Genomic DNA, 20,022 nt, shown 5'->3' with positions numbered 1-20,022 from the left:
GTACGCTAAAAGAAAGATAGGTAAGTATATTGCATAATTCCTATCAATAGTGAAGCTAGTCAAGAGGAATGTAAAATTCCACATAATCCTTACATGCATTTAAAACCTTCAAACTAAGAACATAAGATCGAAATTCCAATACATCCAAGCCTCAAGTTTCGGAATTGAGTTCCGATTTCAGAAACATATTGACTCTGGCCGAAAAGCTGACGCTTATGTGGTTAGGTTCATACAAAACGCAAGCAAATTATTCCTTCTCGATCTAATATACCCTTGGGTCACCATTATTCTTAGATAAGTGTTGTAAGATCATTGTACATATATTGTTCTTGTTCATAGTAAGAAGTTGTATATTTGATATATTTGATCTGCTTTATATTTGGTCTGTAATCTGTTCTTATTCTGGGAATTTGGTATAGCGAAAAAATTAAATAAGCATTCGTTTTTACACGCTTTATATTAGCTTCACCTGTATGTTTGTTTGTTTGTAACCGACTTCTTTGGGCGTGATTTTGACCCACTTTAAACGGCCAGATTTCGTTCAAACTTTGTAGATTTATTGAGGACCGATGACAATACACTAATTTGATAAAATTTTCTATTTTTTAGTTCGGTTTTCTATAAAAAGCGTGTTTTTTAGTTTTTTTAAACTATTATTATTTGTAGGTAATGTACGTACATTATATTATACTAATTCAAGATGAAGCATTTAAAAAGTCAATAAACAGTAATGTGTAAAATACAAAAATGAAAACCATCTCACGGGATAAAAATATTCTACATTCCACATTTGAAGCTGTAAATCGATTGTAATAAAAATGTTTGATTAAAAATTCAAATTAAACTACTTACATTAAAGTCAGCATACAAGGTTGCTCCACTAAATAACCAGATAAAATGCTCTTACATATCTTAATTACAAGCTAATAATAGAGATATAGAATACGTGGGAACGGCTCCAGTCTACGTCGTGAAATAGGCAAATAGCATAGAAATACAACGGCAGGTGCAGATATTCAACTATCGGCAATAAAATCGAATGAACATACATTTATGTCGCTTGTGACCTTTATTTATGCGCCCGGCTCCTTTATTTAATATATTTTATTGGGATTATAAAATAAACAACACATCTGTTATCGGCGATAAAGAATTTAACATGCTCAGACGATGTAAGTGTCTAAAACGATGGGTTGTAAGAAAAATTATAATAACAACAAATTAATAAGCGATGCAACATTCAAACGTATAGAATTTTCGATAAGAAAAGGTGAATATGTTTGCAATGTGAAGTCTTATTCATTTATTTGATTATATTTTAAAACTATGTTATGATAATGTTAAAAATAAACCACTTTTATCATCCATTTAATGTGTGAATATTTTATAAAGAAATAAATATAGGATAGTATAGGAAAGATTTCATGGTTGTACATGAAACCTTCCTTTATGGAATAATCTCAAAGATGCATAAGCAAAACTAATAATAAAATTGTATAAAATGACCATTCACTTAACAGCTGCAGCAGCATAATATTTCAATAGTCAGGTAACATTATCTCGATAATAAATTTTCTATGCCTCCCTACTTGTTTTCAATAATGTGTCCCTATATATTTTACACCTATCAATCTTTATAAGCGCCATCTATCTTCCATCACACACGATACATCGAGAAAATCATTCACTAGCTGTGCTCCGCGGTTTTACTCGCAATGCTCCGCTCCTGTTGGCCTTAGCATGATGATATATTCCTTATCCTGTCCTTCCTCGATTAATGGGCTATCTAACAACGGAAGAATTTTTCAAATCGGACCATTAGTTCTTGAGATGCAAGTTAAAACAAACAAACTCTTCAGATTTATAATATTAAGTAGGTATAGATCTCTCAAAAACAATGTATCTTAAAACCGAACAAAAGATACAAAGGTTTATAAAAACAAATCAATACAAACATCAAATTTCCAAGACTAATTCGAGCGAACATAAAACCGATAATTGTATCGCTACACAAAAGACTGTAAATCAAAACAAACGCACTCAGTTTACGAAGAAAAGGAGTTATGGGGCATTAAGAAAAAAATTAAAACCATACTTTGTTGGGACTGTTTGGACTTGGCAATATTGGTGAAGGGTTATTATGTAGCTTTAGTAAACGTATGAGGAATGTACAAATAATTAATCTTGTTTGAAACAATAACTATTTCTCAGTAATACACATTTTTTTTTATGTCAGAGCAAGCAAAGGGGCAGGTGGGCCACCTGATGGTAAGTGGTCACCACCGCCCATAAACACTTGCAACATTAGAAGTGTTGCAGGTGCTTTGCCGGCCTTTTATGGACAAATAAGCAAACATTCTATAAATTGACAATTAATTTACAAATACCTATTATCATCAAATTAATTAAAACTTGTATCTCCTTTGTAACACAAAGTTCATACAACTAAATTTATTAAAGGAGCGCGCATGTTACTAATTCATACACGGAACGGAAATTATGACGAAAAATTTTAATTAAATTCCAACTTTGTACACAAAACTAGACACGAGTCCACTGAAACAAATATAAAAATTAAAATGAACACATTCTGCGGCGCAAAATTGTAAACTCGAATGGGGAAACATTAAAATCCGTTTTCGTAAATTAATCCGGAGCCTAAACAAACAGGGTTATGTGGACGCTTCGGCACCGATCCCCTAAAAGAGGTTAAGTAAAAATTGAATAAAAAATATTCTGTGAAACTCGACGGGTGGTTATCATCGACAAAACGTAAAATACGATCGCTAACGAAGAGCGCCGAAAAAAGGGCAACAATGCTAAACTGTGACGATGACGGGAATGAAAATAAAGCAGGATGAAATGCCTCGGCCCGCACAAAGGAACTGCGAATGGTTCTCGGAAATTGCTATACGGTGAGCATGGGAAGGGGTATTGTGGGACATTGATACTCATAATGCAACAAATTGAATTGAAAACAGTTCAGATTTATGCTGCTCCAATAGCCTATAATGAGTAGGACACAAAATGTTTAAAAGATGAAAACAAAATCAACCTACTATTAAATTACGTTGTCACTGTTTCGACTATAAATGTTCAAACATTTTGGCACACACATTGAAATGTCATTATGCAATACCTTCATAATGTAGACACAATATCAATACTCAGTATTCATTGTACACTAATATATCATCAGTCCACGGCGTTACACAGAAATATGTGTTCCCAGTACAATGCGCCATAACGCTTCCTTCATTAGATATGTAGTGTTGTGGTCAGAGACACGTGCTACAAGTAACCCTGTCAACCAAGTCATATACATTTCCTGTAACACCGTTGCATAATGCATAATTTATAAATTAAATTATTTTACGTCTGTATCAAATTTTACAATTTCTAGTCTGTCTTCATGACCATTGTCTAGTTTGCCGAAATTATTATCAAAATTTTATACATGCTTTAGATTCGTAAGTGACGTCACCAAAATCAATCTTCCATTGGCTTCCTAAACGGATTCTCGATTAACACTAAAGATATAATCGATTTCTATGACGCAAGAAACCATACAACTCTAATTCGATTGCACCTTACCCAAATACGCCCACGGAACACTTGACATTCCTCTGACATTATAAAAAAGTAATTGTTGAAAACGAGAAACGATTAATTGCTCCGAGACAAATTAATTCGGAACGTGGGACATGGAAAATGCCAATACAATCGCAAACGGTGATTTTATCGAACTCGTATTAACTTTAATCGATGTTATTGGAATCGATTTTGACGACTGATATAGAATGCATGATGGAATAACCAGTTTTGATCGTTTTTGAAATTTGAGAATTGTAACAAAAAATATGTCTTTCTTGTGTAGCAACTGCGTGGAGTCGTTTCCGAAACAAGATTTGGAGACGTATTTTGAGTCTGTGGAAGTAATTTCGTCGTCGGTAATTTCTTGTAAATGGTATAATGAGCTTTTAATTACACGTATCACGTACTAAACGAGCGGTGCGCGTTTTATTGAGCATTATTTCTTTCTTCAAAGGGACGCGCTTATTTCTTACAAATTACCCCGAAATAATGAACTGTATTCTATAAATAGTTATTTTCTTATAGTAGGGATATTTTATTTCTTTTATGTTTGTAACGATAAACAACGAAAAAAAAATTCTTATTTATTAGATGTGTGATGATTCTTACTAGTTTTCTTTGTAATCATGTTGATTATTCTATAATATCAATTCATTTGTTCTATGAAATGATAATTTAATCTGTTTTAAATTGCCTTGATATTACACTTAGTTTATATAAACTATTTCAGTAAAATTTCAACTAAATTTAACATTATAAGCCACCGTCAAAGCGAAAGCATTTTAAACTAAAACTCAAATGTTCCCGCTTCACAAAAAGAGTCAGAAGAAAAGTCCATATTCGTATTTCGTTGTTATTCAAATTTGCGGTCGCGTTGTTTTGGCGGCAAAACGAAAAGTTCACAAAAATGTCGTTTGACCCTTGTCAACGGTTACGTCACTGGCGGCCGCGGATCAAGATTGATCGGTCCTTCGAATGGCAGAAAAAGTTTTACGATTTTATGTGAAGCCGCTTTGGTTTTCCGTATTTGGTGATATTAGAATAAGCAAGCTTTAAATAATATACCTACAGTAGATAAGAATACGTTAATTGGAAGATTTTTTTTGTGACAAAAACTAGTTTTTATTATGTTAATTGCGATAAACTGTTTATAGCCATATGTCGACTTCAAATATCAATAGTAAAATAGTCTAATATAATAGTTTAGATGCAATAAAAGTTAATAACCCCTTCTCACACATCCGGGTAAAATAAAGAGCATTCAACAATTTATGAATAAAAATATTCCTCAAGACCAGTTCTACAGGTCTAGTGACTCTTTCGAATCTATTAATGACAATATTAATAAATAAAGATCCAGTTATGGAAAAAATAACAAAAATACTCGTTTATAGAACGGGAGCAGTTTTAAAGGACATCTTGACCGATCATTAATAACTGTATTTAAGGAGGTTTTATGCGCTTGTCTCAGTAAAAATGGTATAGACAATTATAGTTAAGGGAACTTGATTCTGGATGGAATTTGCTATTCTTTTATTTTCGTATCTTAGAGTATAGAAATTAAGATAATTCAGGGAATATTCTAATTGGTGGTAAGTGTAAATCCACTGTAAATTTAATACAAATGTGTTAAAACTTGTGACGTTTTTTTTACAAATAGAAATTAAAGCTTCAAGTAAATAAGGTGCTACACAAAACTGAACTCATAAATTATAAGCAGAGTGACGTGACCTGACATAATATTATGTCCTGCCTTCGCGCGTCAGGAATAAAGTATGAGCAAACTCGAAAACATAGCTTAATTAACAAAATAATTATATAGAGATAGATAAACTTATGGCGTATCAAATGGAGTATATACATACTTTTTACTTCCAGTTGACAATATCAACGCATTTGCAAATTGCCGACTCAATCGTGTCGGCTGACGTGGGTGACATACCGACGATACAAATGTATTGCGTTTTTTTGTATTGCTGATTTTTATTTGTTTATACTGGATACAGATTAATAGGGAGTAGGGGACTGTTGTTAATAAAATTATAAGACTGTTGTTATTGCTTCTATGCTATATGTAGTAAGTTTAGGTTGCTTACTTTTTAATGGTTTGTGCATTGTATTCAAAAACGAAAAAAAGTATTGATATGAGTAGGTGCTTAATATACTGTTTTCAGCATTTTATGATTTTGTTTATTACTATTAGAAATAAAAGCATGATTTATGGAGTTAGATCATCGGTTTATAATTCAACAAATCAAAATTTAACAGAGATTGATAAGCACATCGTAAGCATGTACAACTAAAATTTAATACAGAATGATTTACACTTTTGTATATAAATCCATAAAATATTATATTCTATTAAAGATCTGCAAACATCACATACCCGCATCGAAATAACCTTTTTGCGATTAAAAAAGAGGAAAGTCCATAAATCCCCAATAAATAATTGATCTACAATCCACAAACAGCGCACTCTATTTGTCACGGAGTACTTACATTTCAATATGAAAGCGGAACGGAAATTGGTTTCAAAGTACTGAACACGACCAGTGATTTGTAGGCACAAGTTACAAGCGATTTTCGACTTTACACCCTTGTTAATAGGGTATATCGAAAAATCGATTCGACATTTTATCTTAGCGTCAAAGGGCACTGTAAAATACTGGAGAAATGATTGGACAGAGTAAATTGTTTTTTTCGTTCTAATTTTGTTTCTCTGTTTTTAAACGTTGAAGTCTGGATTTATAAATTGTAAAATTTCGGAAAGTTTCGGTAAGGTAAGTATAGATGTTGAATATAACAAATACTAACAAATCGATTTTCTGCTGTAGGTAAATAAAGCTTCTTTCTTTTTACAATTTTAATAGATAATTCCTTGTATCTAAAAAATATAATTTATCTAGATAATAAATGGAAACAGTAAGAGGAATTTGCATTTTTTCTTTATAATTCCAAGTGTAATTAAATATCAATATGCAATCATAATATTACAAATATATTTATGAGTTATGTATAAGTCTGAATTACAAAAGTAATAAAGAAGTCGCAAAGAAATTAAAATTGCAACAGTCTGCGTGCGGTTTATTGACTTTGAATTTTAAAATGGAGCATTATTGAGTCGCAATTAATATTGTTGTTTCTTAGTTTATGTTTTTTTGTTTTAGTTATAAATTATTGTAACTGGATAATCAAATACACAATTGGGATACAAGAATATACTACTATGAATTAAATTGAGGAATTAATTTGCGTCTATAATGTACATAGTTTCATTTATTCGTTTAGCCGTGGATAATATTATTTGATTTTTGTTACTGCAACATAAATTATTTCTATGAGCCTACTTAAAAAGAAAAGATCATTGATTTCGTAATTGAGTGTTTATATTGTAATCGATAATCTTAAAAAAAACAACCTACTTAATCATTCCACTAGGACATTTTCACAATTCTATATATAATATATTATCTACTAGATTTCCGCCCGCGGCTTCGCCCGCGTTTTCAAAGGAAAACCCGCATAGTTCCCGTTCCCGTGGGATTTCTGGGATAAAACCTATCCTATGTGTTAATCCAAGTTACCCTCTATATCTGCCCACCAGAGACTAAAGAGCAGTAACAGCCCTTTTGTGATTTTTCGTTTTATTAGTGATTCTGAAAGCGGGTTTCTTAAGCTTTCTATTGAATTAACTTACTTATTTCTAAGACTATAAGAATGGTTTTTATTTAACAGTTTTCACTTACTGCAAACGAAAAAAATTAACAATTTGGCGTGATTTCCCAACTAAAATACAGTATAAATTATACTGCAGATTAAATTTTAAGGTTTCATAACTAAAATGCAGTAAGCAATATAATTTTACAGTTCTTTAGATAGTTTTATATTTCTGTAAAAAAATTAAAAAAAAAATTAATACGCAGTAAAATTTACCGCCATACAAGCTATTTTTACTGCAAATTAAGAAAATACAATTTATTGTCACGAACTCCCAACTAAAATGCAGTATAATCAAAGCTTGTCGCATTTTAGTTGTGAATACTTAACATTCTTTTATCATTATAAACTGACTAACACGCAGTAAAATACAGCATTACTGCAGATTAGTTTGGATAGCATAATGACACAGATATGATTATTCCTAGCTAAAGTGCAGTTAATGTTTTAAATACTGCAACTGTGAACTAGCTATTTTTCTTACTGCACTAGTAAATTGAAAACTTTTTTCTTAAAAAACTAACTAAAATGCAGTATTTTTTTGACCTTACTGCATGTTAGTTGGGTTTCTTGACAAAATAACTGATCCAAACGCAGTAATAGGGCTTTTTGCTGCATTTTACTAAGTTTAAAATGGTATTTTTACAAAAAAGGCTATGCAGTAATAGGCACCAAAAAGAATAAATGGCCATAATAAATTCAGTTATTAAGATATATTTTTTTTTATTGCTTTAACGTGTGAACCTATGCCTTTACAACCTTTCTGCATTCAAATTTTTTTGCTTATCATTCTGTTGATTTTTTAAAATCAATTCTTAACTTTAAATGCGTTTTACTCGAAATCGTGATTTTGCTGTTACTGCACTTTAGTGTATGGTGGGCAGATATGTGTGCTAAATTTCATTGTAATCGGTTCAGTAGTTTTTACGTGAAAGAGTAACAAACATCCATACATCCATACATCCATACATCCATACATCCATACATCCTTACAAACTTTCGCCTTTATAATAGTATTGAGATTGAGATTGAGATTGAGATTAATAGGTAATACTTGATTATACAAACAAAATATAACAAAGCAGAACAATATTACAAAAAGGCATCATTTGTACAGCAGGCGGCCTTGTTGCTGTACAGCAATCTATACCAGGCAACTAAAGAAAGGAAATATATGAAGTTTATAGGTTAGCATAGCGCACATTGAATACTTATAATTAAAAATATTAACATACTACACGATACTTTGTCCATTTTAATCACTCCACCAGCATCTATCAATATTCCACACACTATATCATCCCTTCCCTATAAATAAAATAAATCAGAAATATACCATCAACACTTGTCAAGGCAACTAATTGCGATCCATCCAATACTACAGCATTTTCTAATTGGCATCACTTCGTAATAGTTATCGACTTTTATCTCAGCTTGTTATAAATCAAGCTGGAATATCGCGATAATGATATTCGCGGTTTAATAAGGATTAGCGTATATTAAAAGTTGTTATCAATTAGCACATGAGCGACATACCTTATCGGTGATAGGGGTTGTGATCAGATTACTGGCGATAGCGGTATTGGTAAAGCTTTAGGTTATTTTAATTGTATTTACTATTGGGATAATATTTGTAGATTGTGGATAATGATTATAGCCGGTCAGGGTTCTTGTTAACAATAATATGCAAATGGTAAAATTGTTTGAGATTATTGAAGTATGAGGCTTGATTCTCGATTGAAATTGATTGATAAAAGAAACAAATGAGTACTTAGATGTTTAACAAGTATGGTGATAATGATAAAAGTTATGTGTTTTATTTAGGTAGTGGGTTTTTATAGAACTCTCTAATTGATAATATCCACAAATTACCCTGAACTTTGTAACTTATTTTTATTGCAATTCTATTATTATTATTCCTATTTATTATTTCTATTTATTTTTATTTATTATTTTTATTCCTATTTAAGTATATTATTAATTCCCTTACCAGGTTAGTAGGTAAAAATGGATAAAGATTAACAAAGAGGACGAAAGACATCTATTTTATGGTTTTATAAAGTCATAATAATGTAAAGGTTAACAACACGAATGAATACGATATATTAACGTCTATAAATATTTTTTTAACTTATTATAATAAATCGCTCATCGCCACCCGCCTACAACATACCACCACCCGATCTATCGTACCCTTATCTATTCTTCTAACTCCAGATAGGCTATGTACTAAGTCCCATGTAATTTATACCTGTCAATAAACTTAGATTACACCTTGATAGATGTTTGTTTCTCGAACACTTCTTTTTCTCTTAACACTCCAGTGTAAGATCATGTATGAATTAAAAAATGGGCTTAAGATTTATGGGTATTAAGAATCGAGTGCCGAGTAGGATTATTGATTGTATTAATAATGATTCAACATATTTATTCAGTATAAACAAACACAACGTTTATAACTTATGGGATCAAAATAAGGGCTTATCTATATATTCTTTGAGTGTTTACTTAAGTTTAGAAAATATGACGTACCTACAGAAAATTTGTTCTCTTTTGACACTATCGATAGTGAAGTCGAATAAAACAGCCCAATTTAATTAATTAATCTGGTACCTATGTATTTGAAATAAAACCACTTAAATATAACTATTTATTTACAACAAAAATTATCTCACAACGTTGCAGTAATGACAATAAGCCATCACTTATAAATACAGCAATTATTCCACCTGCATTAATATTTTGTTACTGGGCGCTTTGCCAGGCTCCACTAAGGTTCTTTATTGCATCAGCTGGTATCTAGTATCCACTATCCTGCTTGTAATACACTTGTTGTATAGCATGTATGGAATATATTTACCTTCCGTTTTGAGTAATATATGGGCCAAATTTATTTAGACTAAAATTATAAATGCGAATGTAACTGCCTGCTGGTAACGCTTGCTAGGTCTATTTTATTTTATTTATTACACTTTATTGTAATACAATCATTAAATAATAAGAAACAATAAAAAGAAAATATGGTACTAGAAAGATGTAGTACAATTAACACTAAGCAGTGATCTCTACCAGGCAACCAAGCGGTAAAAAAGCGAAATATTTAGTAAATAAAATTTTGTTAATAAAATTAAAAAAATAACATGAAAATAAAACTACTTTTAATACACTAAATTAAGTCTGAACTGATTCTAATGTAATTCATGATAGAATGAGATAGAGTGGACTTTCGGAAATAACATTGGCTACTTTAAGTGAAAAAAACTAAAGTTTCGTTAAATAGGCGATGGAAAATCTAGTATTTTGTGGTCAGTTCGGCTTTACTGTTAATGTATTGAACAATGCAAAGCCGCCTATTTATGAGAGATACTATTGTCATTAATTTGAAAAAAGTATTACTGCATGTAGCTCAAAATATAAGGATAACTTATTATATTCCATCGCACCATAAAATTACTCGTCTTTAAACGTTCCTATTCCTTCTCATCCTGAACTACTAATTACCCCCTTTGTTCCACCTTCGTCAAACATTAGTAATTCTCGCTACGATACCGACTAATCGTTTCAATTCGATTTGAAATTCGTCGCACACACCGACACATCAAACGTTTGCTTTATTCAATGCACACTGCGTGACGCGAGCGGAACGATTGTAAATCGATAATTGCTCGATTCGAAAACGGAACGATTAATCGTATAGAATATGGCGTCGAAATTGTTGATAGGGGCTTAATTAACACGAATGTCGTATTATTTGACTGTTGACCCTCTTGTTTCAAGGTCGCGTCATGGCAATACCGTCACGTCATGTAGTAAGGCGACGATTTTGGTATCTTTAAATCTTGCCAAAGAACTTTCACTTCTGACACGTATGCTCGGCACACACACATTTTTGTCAAAAATATTAAATTCTATAATATTGTTTCATCTATGGAGCATAGAGTGTACTCCTTGAAATCAAATACGTATGTTACCAGTGACATTAAACCAAAGAAATAAAATAAACAAGAACACAATTACAATGTTTTATGAGAAGATCCCATCAAAGTGAGCTGCCATAAATTTAACAACAAACCAAATAAATTCACAAATGTATACAGCTCAGAAAAAGTTTTGACGGCGAAATCCAAACTTCGCAACTATTTTGTTCATTCTCATTAATGAGTGTATTTCGTGGATTTTAACAAGCTTTTGTTTGATGTCGAGATATTTCATTTCTATGTTATAATTATTATAGTACATTCGAAGTGAAGCAAATGGAAATTATTTAGTTGTTAGTTTGACGCTGAGTTTTCAATCAGTGCTTTAAAAACAAAATGTTTTTCATTATAATAATAATATCGCAGCTATATTTATGCAGTTGTAAGTAAATATTTTAAAGCTCTTTACATTAAAAAATATGCTTCTAAAAAGAGATGAAAATTTAACATAATTATACTGTTGGGGTTATGATATATAAATGGGCTATCTAACGCTGAAAGAATTTTTCAAATCGGACCAGTAGTTCTTGAGATTAGCGCGTTCAAACAAACAACCAAAAAAACAAACTCTTCAGCTTTATAATATTAGTATAGATTTTCCAGATTTAATCATAATAAGCGTATGTTGTAAATTTCATAAATGTGAAGAAATGAAAAATTTAATTGATTCGCAAAAGCAGAAAAATAAGCTTTTTAATTCTAGCCAAGTATTCGCATTACGTGAACACTTGAAAGTACAATCATGTCCTCAATAAGAAATAGTGTCAATAAACCACAGAGCAGCAAAAAGTTCCGCCAACGAGACATCAATAATCTCCTTTACGCGGGAAAAAATTACTCTGTGATTCAATAATGCCTGCTTATAAATCAACACAGATCTTTATTGGTGTGGTATTTATTGTTCAGAATTTATCCTTAAATCGTCAAATTAAAAAATATGACAATGTACAATATGTTTCTATCATTACATAGTATAACAAAATCGCTGTCGCTGTCTGTCCCTAAGTATGCTTAAATATTTTAAAGTAGGAAACGGATTTTGAGGTGTTTGGTCATTCAGAATGGTTTTAGTATATAATTTACTAAGTGGAATGCTAGTTTAAATATAAAACACTATACACACAAAATCTCAAATTGTTTCTCATCAATAAACCCAGTAGGACCCTTTCACACAACGATAAAAATAGCGCAGAAATTACCATAAATAATGGTTGTACAAATAAATCAATAGAAAAACCTCCCAGCTGCAAATCCTACACGGTTGCAAGTCCTCGCCATTGGACATGTTCAGATAAATTATCAACAGCAAGGTGTTCGAATATTAATAGACAGACTTAAATAACACGTTTTAAAATATTACTTCAGTGACTTCTCATAGTCGTAAAGTAATGTTACTGCAGCGACGGGAATACAAGTTGCGAGATAAAATGGCTGACGGCGTTTGGACTGTATGATAAATAGAATGGATATAAAATTGCCTAACTTGACTTTATGCGGGAAGTAAACTAGCTGTGGTATGGCTAATGGCAGGAACCAGGATAAAGAATCAAAATGATATCATTAAGTGGCAGTTGTATTCTAGTGCTTGAAACAGTACAAAAAGTAAGAAATCGATGTGAGATGCTGACCTACCTCATCTATAAAGTTTACTATGCATAAATAATTGTTTAAAACGTAAACTTCCTACTTCTTATAGTACAAACTTGGGCGCCAACAAACAATAATACACTGTGGTTTTATTTTGTATATTTTTTTCAGATTTTTCTTATCTTTTAATTGATTGTCATATTTGAAAATGTTTGAATGAATAAATAGATTCGTATATAAGCTTGAACTCGTGAGAAAAATGCTGAGCGTTGATATACCGGTCGGTTTAAAAATACCTACACAAGCCATCCTATTTAATGGCAAGAATTTCGCAATCTTAGTGTTAATAGTATGAAGTTATGTAGACATTGTGTTAATTTAGATTCTTTATATGATAGCGATGTAGTTAGAAAATTGCGGCGGCTTGTTATACGCTGTAAGTTCGCTAAGTTATGACTTATGTTATGCTTATGATTTATAAGCGGTAGCTGTGAGAGGAGTGTAAAATAAACAGAAAATGTGTGACATTGTGTAGCTATTTTATTAACATTACGGGGATAAAAACTTATCCCAGTTCTTTTTTTGATTAACATTACGAGGATAGGATACGAGGATACGAGGAACTTATCCCAGTTCTTTTTTTGTAAGTAAAATCATAGTTTAAACTACTGCAATAGTTAGAAAGTACGTGATTTTCACCGTTTCGTCTTCTGCTGTGCACAATCTATCTGTTATCTTAAAATTTAACAAACTAAGCAAGAAGATTAACCATATATAATTCGCTTTTTCTAGCTATTTATAGATACATTTTGGTTCGGGAATTTGACTTGATCACGGCTCACTAAACTCGTAAGTTCGTATTTCTGTTTCCCTTTAATCCGTTGCAAACGATTAGATCCCAAAAAAATCTTTACTTAAAATCGTTAAATCTTCAAGACACGTATAACAATTGTACAGACTGGCCCACTCATTACCAAGCTACCCACATCAATGAGTTAGCAATCGATTCCCAGGAGCACGCCGCAATTAGACCGTGATTTATTGCCCTAATACCACCATTTAATGCCAGCATTGATCAGCTACATGTTAATATTGGAAGAAATATATCGAGAAACGTCGGGGGTGAAGCACCAAGGTAAGGCTTGGGTAATGTAATCGGTCCTATGAATGAATATTTATTACCACGATATTTTACAAATACAGTAATATTATATTTTGTGTTATTAGTTATGCTTAAATCTCATAACGTAAAAATAAAATAATTATTTTATTACTCGCTTTACAAGGTTTAGAAATTAAATAATTTCCGGTTTATATTTTAATTCATAGGTAAATTTAGGTAACGTTTATAGAAATTAAAGAGGTGTTATAAAACTTTTACTGCATATCAATAATTGCAACCTAATTAGCGACTACATTTAAAAATACATGAATTTACGCTCATATTAAAATTATATAAAACCGACATCCAAAGGTTTACGAGACCTGATGAATACGCCATTGATAAAATAAGCGGTCACAGCGAGCTTAAAAATTTGCTAATTTAATTGCTGGGCGGGTTTGATCATCTTCGTAATTGGAGGTTGCGGCTTTAGTTACATTTTCTGATTTATTATATGGTTTTACTTGCAAATTAACTTATTTTATGATCGAGATTAGTTCAATCTTTAATGTTTTAACTGCATTAAAGATTCGATTATAATCTGCTTTAGATTTTACAATCAAAACACCATTAGCATAAGCAATGTTTAAAGTTTTATCTTTTAGCGCTGCATCAATCTTGTATATTTCAATTATTTCAGTGGCAAAGCCTTTATGTTATGATTACTTTATCTACAATAGATTATTTTTTATTGAACTCATTTACATAGTAATAATGAATATGAAAATTGCTTTAGAAGTATTTATAGTATTGGTATAGAACAGGCCAGTAAAACCAGTATTAGTAATGTAAAAATGTTAAGGATACTCAATGGTTCCTATCTCTAGATCAACAATATGAAATACTGCAATCAAGATTAGAGCGGGCCTAAATTGCTCCCAAATAGGCTCCTATCTAGACAATTTGTGTCGCAAATTACTACCCTTTTGGAGCATAATACTATTTACGGATATATTGGCGACTACACTGAAAAGTAAATTAATGATAAGATTAACATTATATTATAATAATTAGGTTTTAACAAAGGTATTTGTTAGCATAATCTGTTTAAGGGCGCTTTGACGGTAAAGGTAAGTCATTAATAAAAATAAGATATAGTAAAGGTCGTGGAATGAACCTTGTGGAACCCCCATTATTTTCCCATTATTATCCAAATTTAAGTCTTGCAATAAGTGCACGTATGTACTTAATAAGTTCCAGACTACACAATAATTAACTTCTCCTAAATTTCCTATATGATTTGTCGAGCTAAAGATTAAAGCATTCTTAAATGACCGCCCAAATAGGTTTCTGTCTAGATAAAGTCCATAACAAATCACCGCGCTATTAAACCGAGTTATTTATATGGCACTGGCATAAAGTTGAGATTAATCCTTTGAAATGAAATGAATCAACTATATCATACGTGCTATAATGAAGACGTTACATTTATTGAGCAATAAGAATACATTGAGCGATATAATCAAGAGATATTCGTAGTGATGAATTTTGAATACTCTCAAATGAAATACAGTTTGTAGGCTAAAATGTTAAAATATACGTCCATTATATAATGGTTGAAAAAAAAATCGATTATCAAACGTAGGAACACCCATATTATATATTAGTTATGTGACTTTGGAGACTCTTAAACATTTATTTGGATTTATTTACCTAAAGAATTTAAATGATAACCCTATAAAATGCTATAAATTTAAGGAGACATAAAATAGAAAGAGGCAAAGAATTGAAAGTGTCGCATACATTCCAATGGTGACAGCAATGTACATCAAAAAAGTGTTTCCAATAAATCCACACATCAAGTGAGTCTTGAAAGAACACGCCACATTAGAAATTCCCTCAAGTTTTTATATTTCCAAGTCCTCGCTTAATCAAAATAAACAAACGCTAAAAATAATTCAATACATGTAAGGAGTGAAGTAGGAAAACCAGTCCTATTTAAAAACAAGTCGCCAGCAAAAACTAATCTGCCGTCTTAGAAGACGGACGGAGATAATCCGATGTCTAGATGGCGCGCCTATTAGATGCAAGGTAGTGACGTCACGGCCTATCAGTGGGTGGTATATGGGAGAACATGTAGCGAAAGTTTAGTAGTAAAGAGGTAGGTCGTGTAGTTATTAGATAGTTGGGTGTTTGCCTCAAGTTATATTATAGTCGTCTTGTATAGAGCGCGTCAAAGTTAGCTGATTTCCGTCGAATAGGAAGCATGTTTATTGTTTTATTTTACAGAGATGTTAAGCATAACAACATACTTCTTTATGTGATAAGATGCTGTAGTTCGAATAAAGAGCTACAACTATGTTGTGACGTTGCTTTTCAAAAGCTGGTGTATGTAATAGGTTGAGGCGACAAAAAAAAATAAATATAAATCAAATAAACGTATGAGTTTTAATTACAAAATTTTAACGATAGTAATCTACATTTTAATGACTTTACAATTGCATAATTTTATCAATGTCTTATATTTTAAACTAACTTCAAAAAAGGTCAGTTCGTAATTCAACTACTGTCTCGATCAATTTCAAGTCTAGGTGTAGAGCGGAAGTATAATGTTTTAAGTTTTGGATATTAAATATATTCGCGATTCCTTCCAACTTGCACCACACGAGTAAAAACCAATTGTTGCCGAGCTTACGTTTAAGCTTTTTATTAAACGCGAGCGAAATCGCCGCACATAAAGGTAACAACCTACTTTGCGAATTCTCAGTACATACATTGAGCTTTAAAAGCATATACTTTAGAGCTTTTATGAGTAATACTTTCAGCTTCAAGTACTCAATACATTTATAACATTTTATTTAAAGCATTATTTGAGTGGACGTGTTTGTTTTATTAAATAAAATTCAAATTGCTTTAAAATGGAGAATATTTTACTATGAATGTATTTAATATTTTGTTTTCTGTTATAAAAAACTATTTATCATGGTAAAAAAGCCTAGTTATTTATGTCAAACATTTACAATTACCAATTTAGTCAATGGTTGCTATTTTAAAGTATGTATTTCATTTTCTATATTAAATGTTATATTATTTTAAATATCAAAGTATTTGTTTTCAGAACACTCTGTACAATAGCATTCACGCATGAACGAAAAATTACTATAAAACGCAATCTTAATTAAAATCTTCACACAATTAAAACCTCGTTTTTTACGGGCACATTAAAGTCATTGTTTTACAATGCTTTTAAAATGTTTATCACCCATCTTATATTATAATTGTCCATTATTTTACGAGGTGTAAACGTAGTTATTAATACTTACGGAGACTTTTATTAAAAAATAAGTGAATTTATATGGGAAATTTGCGGCATTCAATTAAATTTACTAAAAAAATTAAAGGTCTATTAAAGGACATATTTTAAGCGTGAATGAAATCACTTGTTAAAATTGTGTTACCTGACAAAAAAATCTTTAAAATTTACAAACAAATACAGATACTGTATTACCATGACGCGACCTTTAAGTTTTACTCCCAACGCGCCTAAAGAAGTTCCACTTCAACAATCTGCCAGTTGTTCTGCGTATTCACCACCTAAATCGCAATGTAATAAAACTTCCAGTCCCACCTTCCTAGCCTGATGCTGCATCGGCGGCGCGATGAGCCTCAGCGGCGGCGGCGCGGGCGGCAGCGCGGCCAGCAGCGGCGGCACGAGCGGCACCACGCCGCCCATCGGCAGCGCGACCGCGAACTTCTGCATGCCCATCGTCCACGGCACGAACCACCCGCCGCCCGCCTGCATCGCCCCCCCGCCGGCCCCGTACCACGCCAGCTCGCCGCCCGTTACCGCATCCACGTTAACACACTTGGTACGGGGGCATTGGCTACACTACCTGTGGACAAGGGAGAGGAAAATTAATGGATGCTGTAGTAAAACTATATGGGATAAATAACGTGATATTGTGCACTATTAAAAACTGTAAAATACCACTTGTTTGTTGTGGCTCTATGAATATTATACGCAAATGGTTTATAATTAATTACCTAAATAATAATAATATCGCGAAATATAAAATTTATTACGTTTAATCAACGACGAATTCATTAAGCTCGTCTAGGTAATATTTGCCACAATTTTTTTATTCTCCATGTCCAAGAACTACAAATACATATATTTTTTATTTATTGAATTTGATAAAATACAAAGTTGTAAACTGTATAATTAAAAACATTAAGATATAGATGACAATTTCTATGTACATATTTCGATTCAAAAACACTGAACAAACTATCCAAAGCAATAGCACTCCTTCGACTCTGCGCCTACATTCAAGTATTTATGTTAAATATTTAAATAAGTACAGGAATTCGGGTCAAACGCCCCTAATGAGCTATCATTAGCCTGGATGAGGGTTATTAGCGAGATGAAAATGACATAGCATATTGAATGGCCGCACTAAACTTTTCCCTTGTGTCAAAGGTCGGAAACGGCGGGATGGCCATTTGTCTGACGTATGGAAATAATGTTTTGTTGGGCTCTCTGCCGCTTTTGGTCCGGCCACAACGATTTTTATGGTTCGGAGAACACGATAGTTTGGGTAATATTGTGTTGGAATGTTGCGGCTATTCTGTGCTGTACAAATATATTTTTGGTAGTTATATTGAGAAACTTCGCCTGAAAATCATAACATGTGTTTACGTTATATGTAAACCTATATAAAGTTATATTTGTAAAATAGATGAGATGATACAAAGATCTATCTTTCTCTGCTATAAGAAGAAAATAAAGCATACAAACTCTACTTTACATACACACATATAATAATTATAGCCAATTTATTTGCCATCAACGCTTAAACATCGTTATTTCTGTCTCACAAATCTCTTCATAATAAGAAATGATTCTCTTCCTAACGGATGATTAAATTTTGACATTTGTTCTATAACACATGTCAGAATCCAACCGCCCGTAAGCGTTTCTTAGAATTTTTTCTTATAATAGAAACTGAGCATTATTCGTCTCTTATTCCGACATATGCCATCAGATTATAATTGTAATTGATAGATGCCACTCATAGGGTTATGACGTCATATTAAATGTTTTAACTCATTTTATGAAAGCTATTTTCTTACGAAGAATAGCGAAAACATGCTCCTGAAAATCGAAAAGTACAGATTTCAATCCCAAAACAATAAAATTAAATGATCAAGACGTGTATACGAAACGCGAGATAGATTTTGTGTAGACACAATAGATTTTTATAAACTACCAGAACGATCTCGTATCATTAGCAGATGTGAAATGACCTATACGAGTATATATATGCTTCATAAGCAGAAATGGACAATAAGGAATTGTAAGAGGATGCTGATAATTTAGTCGTACAATACGATCTTGAATGGCAACTAGCCGCGACTATGATAGACCGGGAGATACTGACACAAAATTTCGAGTCATTTGTAATAGGATGGCGGTTCTACAGGGGTCTTAGTACGCAATGACAAAAAGAAAAATGATGGTGTGAACGCTGGTACCGGTGGGTTAGTCGCGTGGGCGTTAGTCGAACTCGTCGGAAAAATAGCGAAAGTCAAACGATTTGTAACACAAAAATTTTAGAATTTACCGATAGCCCATAAAAAAGAAGTAGGCGGTAGTGTCATGCCATACTTTTCCGGTATGACTTACAGCCCGCCATACCGACGCGAATGTGTTGATTTAAAAAAAAACAATTATTCAACCATTTGTACCAAGCTAACTTTTGCACAGGTAACCATCGTCGTGCAGCCATTTACGAAAATCGCCATGCCATACTTTTCGGACGATTCCAAATGGTCGCCATACCGCCGAAAATCTGCAAAATTTTTTTATTTCGCCTATCTTTTTGTACCAGTATTGCATTTGGCTTTTTGGAGAGTATTTGATAAAATGTGACCATTATTATATTTGCCATACTTCTAGTAGGGGGAAAAAGTGCTGTCATACTTGAAAAATAAATTTATTATTAATTTATATAAGTGAAGATTTCCAACACCTAGATCTTTGAA

The 20,022-nt window shown here is 32.2% G+C and overlaps 1 protein-coding gene and 1 long non-coding RNA gene across 7 annotated transcripts in view; one reads left to right on the top strand and one right to left on the bottom strand.

The window, feature by feature from the left end:
- Nucleotides 1-20,022, top strand: part of LOC149490773 (uncharacterized) — an 819,148-nt gene that overhangs the window by 248,168 nt on the left and 550,958 nt on the right. The gene's annotated exons all lie outside the window — the stretch shown is intronic.
- Nucleotides 1-20,022, bottom strand: part of LOC149490796 (pseudouridylate synthase RPUSD2-like) — a 376,734-nt gene that overhangs the window by 46,219 nt on the left and 310,493 nt on the right. For 2 of the 6 annotated variants that reach the window (XM_089709014.1, XM_089709005.1), the window contains one exon: nucleotides 17,606-17,870. The exons of the other annotated variants lie outside the window; for them this stretch is intronic. In XM_089709014.1, the coding sequence (XP_089565140.1) occupies nucleotides 17,606-17,779 (174 nt within the window). In that variant the 5' untranslated portion in view covers nucleotides 17,780-17,870. The remainder of the gene's footprint in view (nucleotides 1-17,605; nucleotides 17,871-20,022) is intronic. 6 annotated transcript variants of the gene reach the window in all.

This window comes from Colias philodice, chromosome 2 (assembly GCF_061535455.1).
Source record: "Colias philodice isolate Cphi_HAF_F1 chromosome 2, ilColPhil1 Martin Lab GWU primary, whole genome shotgun sequence".
NCBI lineage: Eukaryota > Metazoa > Arthropoda > Insecta > Lepidoptera > Pieridae > Colias > Colias philodice.
Note: the sequence above shows the minus strand (reverse complement) of the source record. Positions and strands in the feature narration are given on the sequence as shown.